This window comes from Leptonychotes weddellii, chromosome 13 (genome assembly GCF_054177405.1).
Source record: "Leptonychotes weddellii isolate Sample4059 chromosome 13, ASM5417740v2, whole genome shotgun sequence".
Lineage (NCBI taxonomy): Eukaryota > Metazoa > Chordata > Mammalia > Carnivora > Phocidae > Leptonychotes > Leptonychotes weddellii.
Genome location: NC_138381.1, coordinates 58,553,958 through 58,570,259, shown reverse-complemented (window position 1 = coordinate 58,570,259; position 16,302 = coordinate 58,553,958). Strand labels below are relative to the sequence as shown.

Genomic DNA, 16,302 nt, shown 5'->3' with positions numbered 1-16,302 from the left:
CAAGGACGCTTCCAGCACAGACCCTCAGTGAATTTAGGATCGAAAGGGCTCGGCTGCCTTCAGTTGGCCCAAACCACCTCCCCAGACTCAAGGAGGGGACTGAGAGAGAAGGGGCTTCTAAGTCCCCAGGAACACAAAGGGAGGCAGAGAACGGAGGTACAGTAGCCTCCCCTGGGCCCAGTGCCCAGGATGGAGGCTGCGGAGGTTTCTGGACCCCAGCTCCTTACAGAGCCCTGGCCCAAACTCCAGGTAAAGAATGAGCCACCCCTCCCTAATCCCTGGGGTCATATTCATTACAACCCAGCTAAGCTAATCCTTCTAGCAAAAGGCGGAAGCCAGTGGGGCCCACCCAGAGGTTTGCAGGGGGGCCTGAAACTTCCTCACTTCCTTTGCAGAGCCAAGTCCCTCCAACTGACACCATCTGGCCCCTGAGGTCAGTGGTTATGAACCCCCATTCCCTAAGAGAGGCTCTTGGGGTAAGAAGACCCTGCCCCCAAAACCAAGATTCACAGAAAACCCCTTGGCAAGAGGATGTTATTGGAAAATTTAAGTAAGATTTAAGTAAAACCTATACCCCCAGGAGACTGCCTTCCTGTGCTAGGGCTAGAGCCCTCTCCAGTCTGGGAGGGGCCATGTTCTCCATCCCCTTCATTGCCCTGCCCTCCTGCACAAATCACTTTGGCAGGATCACTATAATATCCAATTTCCCTGCTTCCTCTTTGGTCACCCTCAAGTGCAAGCCCTCTCACCCAACCCCGGGGAGCCAGAATATTATTTTAAAATACAATGTGGTGGGGTGTCTGGCTGGCTCAGTCAGTAGAGCATGCAACCCTTAATCTCAGGGTCATGAGTTCAAGCCCCACAGTGGGTGTGGAGCTTACTTAAAATAAAATATAAAGAGGGGCACCTGGGTGGCTCAGATGGTTAAGCGTCTGCCTTCAGCTCAGGTCATGATCCCAGGGTCCTGGGATCGAGCCCTGCATCGGGCTCCTTGCTCAGCGGGAAGCCTGCTTCTCCCTCTCCTTCTACTGCTCCCCCTGCTTGTGCTCTCTCGCTCTCTCTGTCAAATAAATAAATAAAATCTTAAAAAAAATAAAATATAAAGAAAGAAAGAAATGCAATCTGAGCACACTATGCCTATTCAGGGTTTACAGATCATAGGCATGGCCTTTAAGGCCCTGCATGACTGATTCCTGACCAGGAGAGCTGCTGTTTAGATTTGCCCCTCCTGATCAGTTCAGCAGAACAGAGGCAGGACTCATGAGCCACAGTACTTGATGCCAAAGGGCCATGTCCTGGGAGGTTGGCCCAGCCAACTGATTGATCACCATGCCTATAGTCACCACATATGGGATGCCTGCTGATTCCTATGCTGTCTGATAAATCACTTTCTCCAAGAATTAGAAGAGTAGAGGGCATTTGTTAATTTCACTCTTGGCAACCATCATGGGGAAGCTGACCCATAGGGCCTCAGAAGGGGGGTTGTCTTTCGGATAGAGACCAAGACCAGGGCCAAGACAGAAGGTCAAATAAATCACACCTTCCGAGTTAGAAGTGTAGGCTCAGGCTTAGCCCAGGTTTATTTCCCAAACTGAAAACGAGATGCAGTGATTAAAGGAGATAAGATCTGGCTATTCCGTTCTCATTGTGGCTTTTAAGCAGCTGTGCAAGATGGTACGGGTGTAGGGACCTGACCTGGGAGCACAGGTGCAGTGGGACTGACCAGGCAAATCACTACTCCTCTGAACCTGCCTCCCATGGGACAGTGGAAATGAAGGTGCTTTGTGAACTGCCACGGTCAAGCACGGGGACTGGGCTTCCCGGCTCACCAGATCATGGCCAGCACCAGAGGCATCAGCTTCTGCTTTATGGTGGGGTCTGCAGGTGGAGAGTCCTTGGCCTTCAGGATGACCTCATGGGCCTCCCGGAAGAGATCCTTCCCCACTGCTGCCTCCACACGCTGGCGCCATGCCGCCAACCTGGGTCGACCTTCGAAGACTTGGCAGCCAGCACCCACAGGCTGCAGGGATAAAGGGAACAGGATGAGGGTGGATGGGTAAGGTCAAGGATGGCAGCATCTGCCTGGTTTGGGGGCCCCAGAGCTCCAGAAGAGGCTTCCACACATAAGCCTGGCACATGGCCAGGTGGGGGGCAACATAAGCCCAGGGCCCTCCCTGCCTGGCAGGCCACCCTCTCCATAGCACTCACATGCATCAGCTCTGTGATGGCTACCAGATCAGCCAGCGAGATGTGGGGCCCGGTGAGAAAGGCCTTGTTCTGGAGGAACCTGTCCTCAAGCAACTGCACGGTCACATCCAATTCAGCCGGCGTGGCTGCCAACATCTCAGGAGATACTGGCTCACCCAGGAAAACAGGGAACATCACCTGGGAGGTGGGGAGGCAAAGTAGAGGGTTAGGGGCCAGCCCAGCCTCAGGGGCAGGAAGGCAAGTGTGCCTCCCCCGCCCCAGTTTGAGCTGCTTTCTGGTTCCATGCACCTTTCTTCTAAGGCTGGGCTAGGCCTGCAGGGAAATTCCCAAAGGACCACCTCTCCCAAAAATATTCCTGCTTCCGTGTTCTCTGATGGCTGAGCCTCGGGGGCATCTGACAGAAGGACCCAAACTCAGAGGGGGACTTGAACCATGAATTTTCTACTTTGGAAGTATAAATCTAGCCTAGGGACAGTCTATGTTATAACCTCCTTCCCCCTGAATGTAAAGTCAGTACCTCTTACTGTATAATTAGGAGGATGAGCTTGTAAGGTTTCCACTCTGCCACTTACAAAGCGTGTGTGACCTAAAGCAAAATACCCAAACCCTCTGAGCCTCAATTTCCTCATCTACAATATAGAAATAATAGTACATGACTCCTCTTGTAAATGGAAAAGTGGGGCCCAGAAAGAGAGGGACAGTCAGTTGCCCGAGACGGCACAGCCAAGAAAAGACTAAGCCAAGAGTAGAAGGGACATTTTCTTTTTCTTTTTTTTTTTTAAAGATTTTACTTATTTATTTGAGAAAGTGAGAATGAGAGAGAGAGAGCATGAGAGGGGGAAGGGTCAGAGGGAGAAGCAGACTCCCCGCCCAGCAGGGAGCCCAATGCGGGACTCGATCCAGGGACCCCAGGAACATGACCCGAGCCGAAGGCAGTCGCTTAACCGACTGAGCCACCCAGGCGCCCGACATTTTCTGGCAACGAGCTACCAGGAACTAAGGAGGAGGGCCAGGAAAGAGTGGTGTCCAGGATTCTGGGAGGAAGGTGTTTTAGGGGGAAGCCATCAACAGCCTCATGGGTTGGCAGAGCTGTCGGGAGATACTAGTGGATGGGGAGCAAGGGAAGAATGCTTCATGCTTCGTTTGGTAAAGTTGCTTGGGGGAGCCTGGGATTTAGGTAAACAGGACTAGGATTGTACATGAGCCCTGGCTTCGGGCTTCAGTTTCCTCCTCCATACAAGGTAGACAGAATCAGCAGTCACCCACTGGTGCCCTGGAGGCCAGCCCTAAGCTAATGACATTCCTTTGGCTACAGAGTTTCTAAAAATATGGATCAGGGGCGCCTGGATGACTCAGTCAGTTAAATGTCCAGCTCTTGATTTCAGCTCAGGTCATGATCTCAGGATCGTGGGATTGAGCCCCACGTCGGGCTCCACGCTAGGCATGGAGCCTGCTTAAGATTCTCTCTCTCTCTGTCCCTCCCCTCCCTACTCTCTCTCTAAAAAAATAATAATAATAAAAATAAAAATATAGATCCGTTGCTGACATTTAAAAATGGGGGCATTTCATATAGGAGTCCAGATTTCCAGCCTCTTTTTCTTTCTTTTTTTTAAGATTTTATTTATTTATTTGAGAGAGAGAGACAGAAAGCAAGCACAAGTGGGTGGAGGGGCAGAGGGAGAGGGAGACGCAGACTCCCCGCTGAGCAGGGAGCCCAACTCAGGGCTCAATCCCGGGACCCTGGGATCAAGACCTGAGCCAAAGGCAGACACAACCGACAGCCACTCAGGTGCCCCTCCAGCTTCTTTTTCATGTAAAGGGTGCTGGCCACAGAGTATCCTTGCTCAGTATCTAAGGCTGATGTTGGGGAGAAGCCACTCCTTCAGGAGGGCACAATGGGCTCTCACTCTGCACAACCGACCTAGCCCTCCTCCCTCATTTTTTATCGTCCCCGCCCCTGCAAGAGATTGTCTACATTTCCATTCTGTCCTGGTTTGGTTGATCCAAAAATCTTAGGGGTTTTTTTTTTAATTTTTTTTTTTTAAGATTGTATTTATTTATTTGACAGAGACACTGCGAGAGAGGGAACACAAGCAGGGGGAGTGGGAGAGGGAGAAGCAGGCTTCCCGCAGAGCAGGGAGCCCAATGCAAGGCTCGATCCCAGGACCCTAGGATCATGACCTGAGCCGAAGGCAGATGCTTAACGACTGAGCCACCCAGGCGCCCCAATTCTTAGGGTTTTAAAGAGTGGTTTTGTTCCTCTTTAAATATAAAAGATCATAGTAGGGTAATAAATACATTCTGATTTATTTATATAATGAATTACTATAGAGTAGTTAAAATGGATAAATTAGATCCACCCATGGCAATACAGAAAAATGCACATTGCAGAGTGATATGAGAGCATTTATATAAAATTTTAAACACTCAAGGCAAAACTTTATTTTGCCTACGACGACACCTAAGTGTAATAATGCATAAAATCGTGAACTGGAAGACTCCCACCAGATCCCAGAGCAGAATGGCCTCTCAGGAAGGAATGAGGGCAACGAAGAGGTCTTTTGAATTTTTGTCCTCTGTTTCTGTTTTATATAAGAAATGACAGGAGACAGAGAAATAAAGCCCATGACCCACAATTAGCCATACACTTTAAAAAATAAGGAATCCCACTTCTTTTTTTTTTTAATGTTATTATGTTATGTTAATCACCATACATCATTGGTTTTTGATGTGGTGATCCACGATCCATTGTTTTCGTATAACAAAACAATGTCCCCTCCTTAATACCCATCACCAGGCTAACCAATCCCCCCTCCCCCCTCCCCTCTAAAACCCTGTTTGTTTCTCAGAGTCCATAGTCTCCCATGGTTCATCTCTCCCTCCAATTCCCCCCCTCCACCATTTTTCCCTTCCTTCTCCTAATGTCCTCCATGCTATTCCTTACGTTCCACAAATAAGTGAAACCATATGATAATTGACTTTCTCTGCTTGACTTATCTCACTTGGCATAATCTCCTTCAGTCCCATCCATGCTGATGTAAAAGTTGGGTAGGAATTCCACTTCTGATAAGGACATCAACATCACAAAAACCATAGCTCCCATCATAACAACGGTGGAAAGAACATAATCTTATCTTTCTTTAAAGCTATCAAAGAGTTATAGAACTTTTAAAAATAAAAAATAAAAGAAAGGGCAAAAAAAGGAAAAGAAAAAAAGCCAAAACCTATGATATCTGATATGGTAGCCGCTAGTGACTAGCTCTTGAAACGTGGCCGGTCCTAACTGAGTTGTGCTGCGCATGCAAAATACACACCAGATTCCGAAGACACAGTACAAGAAAAGAACGCAAAAGAGTGCATTAATGATTTTTCTACTGATTACATGTTACTATAATTTTTAAAATTTTTAATTATGGTAAGAGACACGTAGCATAAAATTTCCCATCTAACCATTTTTTTTTTTAAAGATTTTATTTATTTATTTGACAGAGAAAGACACAGCGAGAGAGGGAACACAAGCAGGGGGGAGTGGGAGAGGGAGAAGCAGGCTCCCCGCCGAGCAGGGAGCCCGATGCGGGACTCGATCCCGGGACTCCAGGATCATGACCTGAGCCGAAGGCAGTCGCTTAACCAACTGAGCCACCCAGGCGCCCCCATCTAACCATTTCTAAGTGTACAGTTCCACGGCACTAAGCACATTCACACCAGAAGCATGTACAACTATCACCGCAGAGATAGTATAGGGAAAGCAAGAGGGACTAAGCTCCTGTGAAAGTCACCAGTCTGAGACAAGGGTTAAAAGTTTCCATAAGCTTGGAGACAAATATCTCCTCTGGGAAAGAGAATGAATGAGAGGTAAGAGCCATGAGGGAGTAATGGTTGCCTGGACAAAATTAGAAGTAACAATTTAAAGCCTGCTTGCACAAGTATTTCTATTTTCCAGGAGCCCTAGAAGAATGTCGACCATGAAGAAAAGCATCTTGTGATTGTCTTGTGTCCACTAAAAAGTGACGCTCACAAGATAATGACCGTGGGACTGAAGGACGCTTCCCCATTCCCAGCCCCTCACCCTTTGGAGAAGTACCTTTATAAGCCTCGCACGCTACCGAGGTGGGTAGCGACATTCCTCTTTCTTGTCGGCCCCCTTTTATACAAGCTATCTCTAATAAACTCCACCTGTTTTCTTTCTCTCAAGTTCAATGTTCATTTCTATGACATTGAGACTCAGGAACCTAGACTCAGGGGTTGAGTAACACCACCAACCATCTCCAGAACTTACTCATCATCCCAAACTGAAACTGTCCCCATTAACCAAAACTTCCCATACCCTCCTCCCCCAACCCCTGACAGCCATCCTTCTACTTTTTTGTCTTTAGGAACAGAACTACTCTAAGGATCTCATATAACTGGAATCATACATGGCTGGCTCAGACAGAAGAGCATGTGACTCTTCTTTTTTTTAAGTTTTTTTTTTATTTGACACAGAGAAATAGAGAGAGAGTGCACAAGCAGGGCGAGTGGAAATCAGAGGGAGAGGCAGAAGCAGGCTCCCTGCTGAGCAAGGAGCCCAGGACCCTGGGGATCATGACTGAGCCACCCAGGTGCCCCTCTACCTTTTTTTTTTTTAAATCAGAACAACCAGTATTCACTGTTTAGATGAGAATGACAATAAATGATTTTTTTTTAAAAAATGACACACATAACACTTATTTTTTTTTTTTTAAGATTTTATTTATTTATTTGACAGAGAGAGAGACAGCGAGAGCAGGAACACAAGCAGGGGGAGTGGGAGAGCGAGAAGCAGGCTTCCCACCGAGCAGGGAGCCCGATGCGGGACCCGATCCCAGGACCCTGGGATCATGACCCGAGCCGAAGGCAGACGCTTAACGACTGAGCCACCCAGGCGCCCCACATAACACTTATTTAAAGACTTACTTAATAAACAGTCCACCTTTCAATATTAGCTCTTAACACTTCCATGGGATTGGCAGAAAGCAAATCCGTGACCCTGAAGTAATAGTAGGTCTCAAAGTGATAGAACCTGAGACTTGTCAGCCGATTCTCCTATCTTCATGTCATCGAGGAGGTAATGGGACAATATGAACATATTCGATTCCTAAGGTACCCTAAATGACCCACATATTCTTTAATATTCAGCTGTACTAAACAGGTTTTTTTTAAAAGAGTATGTGAAGAAGTTATCACTGCGCCTCATTCTGAATGGTATTTTCTGCTTCATTTTCATTTTCTTTTTTTTTTTTTAAGATCTTATTTATTTATTTGAGAGAGAGAGCACATGAGAGGGGGGAGGGTCAGAGGGAGAAGCAGACTCCCTGCTGAACAGGGAGCCCGATGTGGGACTCGATCCTGGGACTCCAGGATCATGACCTGAGCCGAAGGCAGTCGCTTAACCAACTGAGCCACCCAGCCGCCCCTCATTTTCATTTTCAACACCAATAGGATATGGTGCTCTTCCTAAAAGAAATTGTTCCCATTTGGGAATATATTCTTCTATTGATGTCCAGTAAAGAATCTCAAGAGAAGGGTGCCACCCCAGGGTCCTGGGCTCCTTACTCAGCAGGGAGCCTGCTTCTGCCTCTCCCTCTGATTTCCACTTGCCCTGCTTGTGCACTCTCTCTGTATTTCTCTCTCATTCTCTCTCTCTCTCTCTCAAATAAATAAATAAAATCTTAAAAAAAAAAAAAGAATCTCAAGAGAAACCACCTCTGGTGATGGAATTGGGTGAATCTGGGTCTATAGAGACTTTTCTGATGCTTCTATATCCATTAAAAGAGCAAGGTTCCTTTTACAAGCAGTCTCAGCTGCTTGCATCTGAGATGCCTTTTCCTTGTTTTCATCCATAAATTTATTCTCCATTTGTTGAAGTAACATTAATCTTTATGATACTATTTCTTCATGTCTTTTATAAAGGTGAATTTCTTGAGCAAACAAGGACATCATCTTTAGTCAAAGCTGCCTTATAAGCTTTCTGCTTGACTGAAGAGCCTGGGCCAATGCAGATAAAGATCAAGTGAAGTGCTCTTAAGGCTTAGAGCCTGAAGGCAAATCATCTGGTTGCGTGCAGAAGCTGAAGGTGACTGTCCCAGTCGCACTCGGACCTCATCCGTAAAGCTCTACCTTTTTTTTGAACCTAATGTCTAGCACACCATAAAAAAAGGAAGAAAATGTGACCCATAATCAGGAGGATAAAAAAATGACCAATAGAAATAGACCCACGGGGGACCAACGTATGAAAATTAGCTGACAAAGACTTTTAAGTAACTATCAAAAATATGTTAAAGAATTTAGAAGAAAAGATGGACCAAATGGGTAAACAGATGGTGAATTTCAGCACAGAAATGGAAACTTAAAAAAGAACCAAATGGAATTTCTAGAATTGAAAAATACATGTCTCAAAAAAAGACTGTATTAGGGGCGCCTGGGTGGCTCAGATGGTTAAGCGTCTGCCTTCGGCTCAGGTCATGATCCCAGGGTCCTGGGATCGAGTCCCGCATCAGGCTCCTTGCTAAGCGGGGAGCCTGCTTCTCCCTCTGCCTCTGCCTCTCTCTCTCTCTCTCACTCTCATGAATAAATAAATAAAACATTTAAAAAAAAAAAGACTGTATTAGATGGGTTGGATAGCAACGTGGGCACAACAGAAGAAAGAATTAGTGGAGTCAAAGTTAATTTCATAGAGACTATGAAATTGGGTGGCTCAGTTGGTTAAGCGACTGCCTTCGGCTCAGGTCATGATCCTGGAGTCCCGGGATCGAGTCCCGCATCGGGCTCCTTCCTCGGCAGGGAGTCTGCTTCTCCCTCTGACCCTCCCCCCTCTCATGCTCTCTATCTCATTCTCTCTCAAATAAATAAATTAAATCTTTAAAAAAAAAAAAATAGAGACTATCCAAATGGAACAGAATGCAATGGTGCTTTAGCCCCTTTGGGGCAATGACCTCAGGGCCTCACCTAATGCCACAGGGCCTGGAGACAGCTTCTCCGCAGGGCTGTGTGCTGCCATGCCAGGTACTCATCCCCAAGGGCGCAGGCCTGTACATCCTGGGGGTACAGTGGTTGGGGACTTTATACTTGTGGGTCAGGCAGAGCAGGATGGCCATGCTGCAGGGGAGGGATGACATGATGGGTAGAGGAAGGACACTGTGCTAGGGGCTTAATCAGAGTCCCTTCTTTAATCTTCCTGAAGATGTGCCAAGGTATTTGCCTCACTTTCCAGAGAAGGAAGCCAGGCTTAGACAGTGAAGGGACTTGCCCAGGGCACAGAGCCTTTGGTGGCAGGGCTGAGAGTCTTTCTGAGGCTAACACACGAGCTCATCCTACCACCGGGCAAAAGCCCACAGCAGAGTATCCTGCCAAGTGTTCAGAGACAGTCTCTGATCAGAAGGTCAGAGGGCTTCCTGGAGGAGACACCATCAAAGCTGAGCCTTAAATAAGCTCAGTTCTTTCCAGTCTGCATCCATTCTCATCCTCTGGCATCCAGACCAGCCTCAGATGGCCTGACTGCTCAAAAAGGCATTCCTCTCATCCTTCTGTTCTCCCTAAAGCACCCAGTAGGAAACACTGGGGCTGCTGCAGGATCATGGAACAGCAGAAAAGACCAGGCCCCTGGAGCTCTCCTCCTGCCCTAGGTTATGAGGGCTACCATGGTGTTGGGACAGGGATGGACCTGGAAGGGCCCTGAGGATGCATGAATTTGGGGCCATAGGAAAGCTTTCAGGAACTTGGGGTACCCCAAGGGTTGTGCACCCCAGCCAATAAGGGCAGAAAACCTCTGTTCCCTATTAAGAATTCTGTATCCATGCCCTGGCTTAACAACTCACTTGTCTGTACAAGAGCTCCTTTTCCTCCCAGCTAACGGTTCAAACCACCTCTGGGGAGGGCTGCAGGTCCCCGGGAGTCACAGACCTCCTGACAGTGAGAAAAGACACAGAAGAATGCAGAAATCACACAATGCTCCTGGCAGGTACCATGGGTGCTCAACACTGGGTGACACAAGGACCCAGGACAGTAGAGAGCAGCAGAAAGAAAGAAAAAAATGACACTGGCATAATGTTAGGAATTCTTGGAGGGATGCACCCATCTCACAATTCCAGAGATACGTTCTAAAACTTCAAGTTCTGCTTGTTATGGGAGGGGTGACTCAGGTGACAAAAGGGGCCAAACTGGGAAAAGACTTGACCTTTTCACTTCTTGGGACCTGTGGTGATGTAAAACACCCACTTGTCTCATGGTCCTCCCTCGGGTGACGCCCACTCAGGGAGGCTGCAGCCCAGACTTGGAGCCACTGGGTAGCCTAGACGCCCATGGGCCATCTCGAGCCAGAGCGCTGCCCCTGCCCTGCCCTGCACCCCTGCCCTGGGGTACTCTCACCAACAACCACAGGATGGGTACAGAAGTAAAATAGATGTTTACTTGTCCAAGCATCCTTGTGAACTGGACCAGCGGGCAGGCGGGGGTCCGGGTTCCAGTCCTGACTCTCTATGGGATGTTGGGCTAAGAGCCCTTCACCTCTGAGGATTTTAGTTTCTTGTCTCTGAAATACAGAGTTAGGGGGTGCCTGGGCGGCTCAGTCGGTTAAGCAGCCAGCTCTTGGTTTGGGCTCAGGTCATGATCTCAGGGTCCTGGAATCTAGCCCATGTCAGGTTCTGAGCTCAGCAGGGAGTCTGTTTGTGGATTTTCTCTCTTCTCCCTCTTCCTCTGCCTCTCACTCTGCTCACTCAAGCGCTCTCTCTCTCTTTAACACACATTAATTAATTAATTAATTAATTAAATTAAATAAGAGGGTTAGGACAAGATGATTCCAGTGAGTTCTGGTAGCAGCCCCAGGGCCCCAGTTACCTCTCAGCCAAGGTGAAGTTTCCATCCTTCAAAGCAGGCACCTTCTTCAGGGGGTTCACCTGGGCAAAGGCATCACTGAGGTGCTGGCCTGCAGAGAGCCCATCACGGTGGGTGAAGGAGGAAACACTGAGCCCTGCCCACTCCCTACCATGCCCAGGCCCCAATTTCATGGCTCTTCTCCAGCCCCCAGGTGCTCTCCTGCATGAAAGGCTAGTGAGGGCCACTTTGGGAGAAACGGGATACTGCTCTGCCAAATGTTGCAAAATGGACCTCGACAGCCCATGCCAAGTCCCATTGGGCCCAAGCTCCACCCCCAGCCCAAGGTGCGGGATATGATGCTTCAGCTGGGCCTTCACACTCACCGCACCCACCACCTTTGCACCATCCCCGGCCTCATTAAGTACACATTCAGGGTGCCCCAAGCTGCCAGAGGAGGGTGGCTGGTCACCCGAACGGCGCTCTGATTTCTTACAGTGCCCCTTTCCCTGTGGACTCTAAGGTAAGGTCACCAAACACAGAGAAGTGGCTTTTTCCTGGTATCTATTTACTTGCAAACAACTTCCACCAGCTCCTCTGTGTCCCCTTGTTCACCCTGCCCTGGCCACTGGGGACACAGGGCTGGCCCTGCCTTTAGGCTCTGCTGGAGCTGGAACAGTCACATTTTTGTCCCACCTACAGCCTCCCCAAAGGTACAGCCCCATGTCCCCTGGGATCCTGGCCTCTGCTTGAGTTTGTGGGCGTGGCTCCTACTCCTGCAGATGCAGTCAGAGAGAAGCTTCTGAAGAGCACTTAGGCTTATCGCCACCCTGCTCAACAGCCTTCAGTGGCTCCCCATTACCCCAGGATCAGGTGGAAGCTCCTCGAAGCCATACATGATTGCCTTAACACTCTAGCCTCAAATACACCCACTATCCTTCCTTTTCCCTCCCTTCAGACTGAGCCTTCACCAGACACACCTGCTCTGCTCTCCTAGTGAAACACACCGCTCTGCACCCTTTATTTAACAGTCTGGCTGGGATGTTCCTTTGTCCCCATGCGCTGTCCCCTATACTCTGCAGAGGTAACCCCTGGGCAGGACAAGTGGGAAATCCCCCCAGGAGAAGATGGGAGAAGATGATGATTCAGGCAGAGAGACAGGCCAGTACAAAGGCACAAAGGCAGGCAAGGGCCCAACTGTGGTTCCTTATTGGTGGGGTGGGGAAGTGATGGTGGGGGGGAGTCTCAGCCAAGTAGAGTTACCCTACTTGCCCACCCGGCAATACCTGGGTTCTGCTTCCCTCTTTCCCCCCAGATGCCTGCTGTGTCCCTGGAGCCTTGGGAGCCTGCCAGAGAAACACACCCTCCAGCTCAGAGTGCAGGGCTCAGTAAGCTCAAACACACCCTCCAGCTCAGAGTGCCCGGCTCAGCAAGCTCCGGCAACCTCCCCTGCAGTCTCCCCTCAGGCTCCCGGCATACCCCCTGGGGTGCCCCTCCCAGCAGAAACAAGAAGGCAGAGGTAAAGCAGGAGAAGGCAACGCAGAAGTAGGGACACAGGGGGACCCCCAATGCAGACTGGGCCAATGCATAGTGCAGGGCTGGAAGGTCGGGACCCTGGTGACTGCTGTGGCAGATTTTCGGCAGTTGGGGACCGCAAAGGAGGGACTCGGCTCTGCCGCAGTCTCTATGCTCGACCCCCTAACCCCCCACCTCCTGCCCCCATCTCTTTTCTGGAGGTCCTCTCTCCCTATGTCCAGATACACCCTGTTTTTGTTCACCAGGTCTCTCTTTTTCCTCAAGCTCCCCACCCCTTCACTTGGCCTCGGCCGAGCCCCATCGTCTATCCCGCGGGACCGAGCAGAGTTTGGGGGATTACCCGACTCTCGGATCTCCCTGGTGGCTCACCTTTTTCAGCAATGGCCCTAAGAAGGGGTTGGCACCGGACGTCCTCTTAAGCAATTTTTGGCGTCCCCGTTCCTCCCCGATCTCTCGGTTCCCAAACCCAAGCCTGGGCCCACTTTTGAGCAGGTCCACCGGGCGCAGCTCGAAGGGAATGCTGTTCTTCTTGGCGAAGATGTAGACGGCGCGGCAGGGCTGGGACAGCAGGTCCAGGTAAAGCTCCAGGCCCATGGCGGGGGCCGCAGGACCGGACTCGCGACCCCAGGGACTCCGCGAACCGGAGCGCAGCCAGGAAACTCTCTCGGTCGTGGGGCCACGCTCCCCGTTGGGTGGCGGCGAGCCCAGGCACTTTGGTCCAATCGCTGGAGCGGCTAGGGGCGTGTCTGAGGGGTTGGGACCAAGAGCGCAGGGCCCAGCCGGCGGGGTGGTGACGCGATGGTCGCCCCTCCAAGGGTCCCGCCGAGGGTCCCCAGTCCTTTGTGACTATCTTATTTCACTTACCATGGTGTCTTCAAGATTCATCCACGTTGTCGCTGTCAGAATTTCCTCTCATCTCCATTTTAGAGATGTCGAGATTGAGGCAAGAAGTGATTATGGACCCAGAAAGTCTGGTTCCAGAGTCCCTGTTCCTAAGAACACTCCCGAGACCGTGATACTAGCAAGTGGCACAGCCTCGGGGCTTATGTTTAGCACTTTGTGGTAACTCACTCGGCTCAGATTGCGTTTCCTGTAATTTGGCAGCCTTTGTCTTCCTGCTCCTGCCAGCACAGTGCATCACATTCCCTGAATTTGTTTCTTCCTGGCTCTGGGCCTCAGTTTCTCCATCTTTAAAATGATGGGGAGAGATCCAACAACCCCACTTCTGGGCATATATCCAAAGGAAATGGAAACAGGATATGAAAGAGATAGTTGCACCCCCACGTTGATTGCAGCATTATTCACAATAGCAAGACATGGAAATAACTAAGTGTCCGCCAAGGAAGAATGGATAAAGAACATGTGGTATATATACACAATGGAATACTATTCAGCCATGAGAAAGAAGGAAATCCTGCCATTTGTGACAACCTGAATGGACCTTGAGGGCATTATGCTGAGTGAGATAGGTCAAACAGAAAGACAAATACGGTGTAATCACACTTATTTGTGAAATCTAAAAAAAGCCAAACTCATAGAGGCAAAGTGGTCACCAGGGGCTGGAAGGTGGGAAGACTGGAAAAATGTGTAAGAGTACAAACTTGCAACTAGGAGATAAATAAGTTGTGGAGATCTATCACAACATAATGGTTATTAGTCAACAACATTTGTTGTCAACAATATAGACAACAACTGTATTACAATTTCCAAGTTGCTAAGAGACTAGATCTTAGTTATTCTCCCTATGAAAAAGAAATGATAATTAGGTGACATAATAGAGTGTTAGCTCATATTACAATATATAAATGTATCAAATCAACAAGTTGTACACCTTAAACTTCCACAATGTTATGTCAGTTATATCTCAATAATAAATAGGTAGATAGATAGATAAAATAATGAGGAGGCTAGAGCCCTACAGGGCCCTTACAACTCATCACCCCTGGACTCACCTGCTGAGCCTCAGTCTCAGGCCTGTTCCTTACTACCCCGGGATCCCCCAGAGCATGCCACCTGGCTGGTCATATGGCGTCAGTGTCATTTCCTAACATAAGTCCAACTGAAAATGCATCCGCAAGAACATAACGTTTTCTACACGATAAGAAAGCTCTTTGCAAAGAAAGCAAATGTTGATAATAATGATTTTCAACTGAAAAAAATATTTAAGGAAGGATGAGAACTTCAGATTTCAGATGTTGAAGTTTGAAAAAGGAGCTAGACACTCAGAGGAGGCAAGTTACTCGATCCCCATGTCCCGCTGACCCTAGTCAGCACCCCAGGAGGAGCTGGGCAGGATCCTGTCTAGGGCTCAGCCTCAATCTTGAAGGCTCAAAATCTAATTTGGACCGTGTTCCAGAATTAATCTTTTTCTTAGGATCTGAACTCACAAGAGACTGATGGATTTCTTATTTTATAGAAAAAGAGATAAAGGCCATTTAGACATAATGCTCCCAACCAATGCTCAGAGCACTGTGGAAGTGTAGTCTCCCAGCAAACCTGGGGAAACAGAGTGAGAACAAAGCAAGCCAGACCACCTGCAAGGCACCTTCCAACTGAAAGCTTTAGAGAGTTAGAAAAACCATCTGTATTCATTAATTATTGCTACATAACAAATTACCACGAACTTAATGGCTTAAAACAACACGTATTTATTATCTTACACTTTCTGTAGATCAGGGGTATGGGCATGGGCTCAATGGGTCCTCAGGAAGGCTTCAATCCAAGTGTCAGCCAGGACAGGGTTCTCATCTGAGGCTCAAATGGGGAAGGATCCACTTCCGAGTTCACTCAGGTTTTTGCCCGAATTCATTTCCTTTCCCTAGTAGGACTGAGGACCCTAGCTTCTTGCTGACCACTCTCAGCTCCTTGCCACAGGGACCTTCTAACATGGTTGCTTACTTCTTCAAAGCCGGCAAGGGAGAGAGTCTCTAGAACCAGTCTGCTAGCAAGATGGAGTCTTGTATAACAAAACATAATCTCAGAAGTGACATTCCATCACCTTTGTCACATTCGGTGGCTTAGAAACAAGTCACGGGCCCTGGACACACTTAAGGGGAAGGGATTATATAAAGATGGGACATTGGGTAAGGTCATTGGGGGGTCAGTTTATTTTTTCTTAAGATTTTATTTATTTATTTGACAGAGATAGTGAGAGAGCACAAGCAGGGGGGAACAGTAGAAGGAGAGGGAGAAACAGGCTCCCCGCCCGAGCAGGGAGCCCAATGCAGGACTCGATCCCAAGGACCCTGAGATCATGACCTGAGCCGAAGGCAAGTGCTTAACCAACTGATCCACCCAGGCACCACGGGGGGTTAGTTTAGAGTCTGTCCACCACACCTTCCAAGGCTTCATAGGTGTGCAACCTGTGCAACTGCCCAGCCCCCTGCTTCTAGCCCCACAGTTGTTTTAATGCTTTGCTATTGCCATCTTCAAGTTCTTAATAATCTTTGGTCAAGGGGCCCCTCACTTTCATTTGTAGCCAGTCCTGTCCAAGGGGTCAAAAGAGCTCAGAAAGCCAGACAGGGTGCTGCTCCAGGCAGGGACAGGAGCACCTGACTAGGAGCTACTCTGCGGTCCCTCTCCTAGGGCCAGCTCTTCCCCTGTGGCATCTCACCCTCTTGACACTTAAACCGCGTCCATCTTTGGCAAGGAACATAGGTGCCTTTAAACATCTTTAGGAAAGGGGCGCCTGGGTGGCTCAGTCGGTTAAGCAACTGCCTTCGGCTCAGG

At 48.8% G+C, this 16,302-nt stretch overlaps 1 protein-coding gene and 1 long non-coding RNA gene across 2 annotated transcripts; one reads left to right on the top strand and one right to left on the bottom strand.

Moving 5' to 3' along the window:
• Window positions 1-746: 746 nt before the first annotated feature.
• Window positions 747-13,240, bottom strand: LOC102737431 (glutathione S-transferase theta-1-like). The gene is given in 6 exon segments (XM_031017083.2): window positions 747-2,020; window positions 2,209-2,385; window positions 9,175-9,275; window positions 9,278-9,324; window positions 11,062-11,149; window positions 13,056-13,240. Coding segments are annotated over 6 exon segments (720 nt in total). The 5' UTR covers window positions 13,168-13,240; the 3' UTR covers window positions 747-1,825.
• LOC145716817 (uncharacterized) lies at window positions 6,000-8,224 on the top strand. Its single transcript, XR_014139727.1, has 2 exons — window positions 6,000-6,318; window positions 8,140-8,224. It is a non-coding gene; the product is annotated as an uncharacterized LOC145716817 (long non-coding RNA).
• Window positions 13,241-16,302: the final 3,062 nt, after the last annotated feature.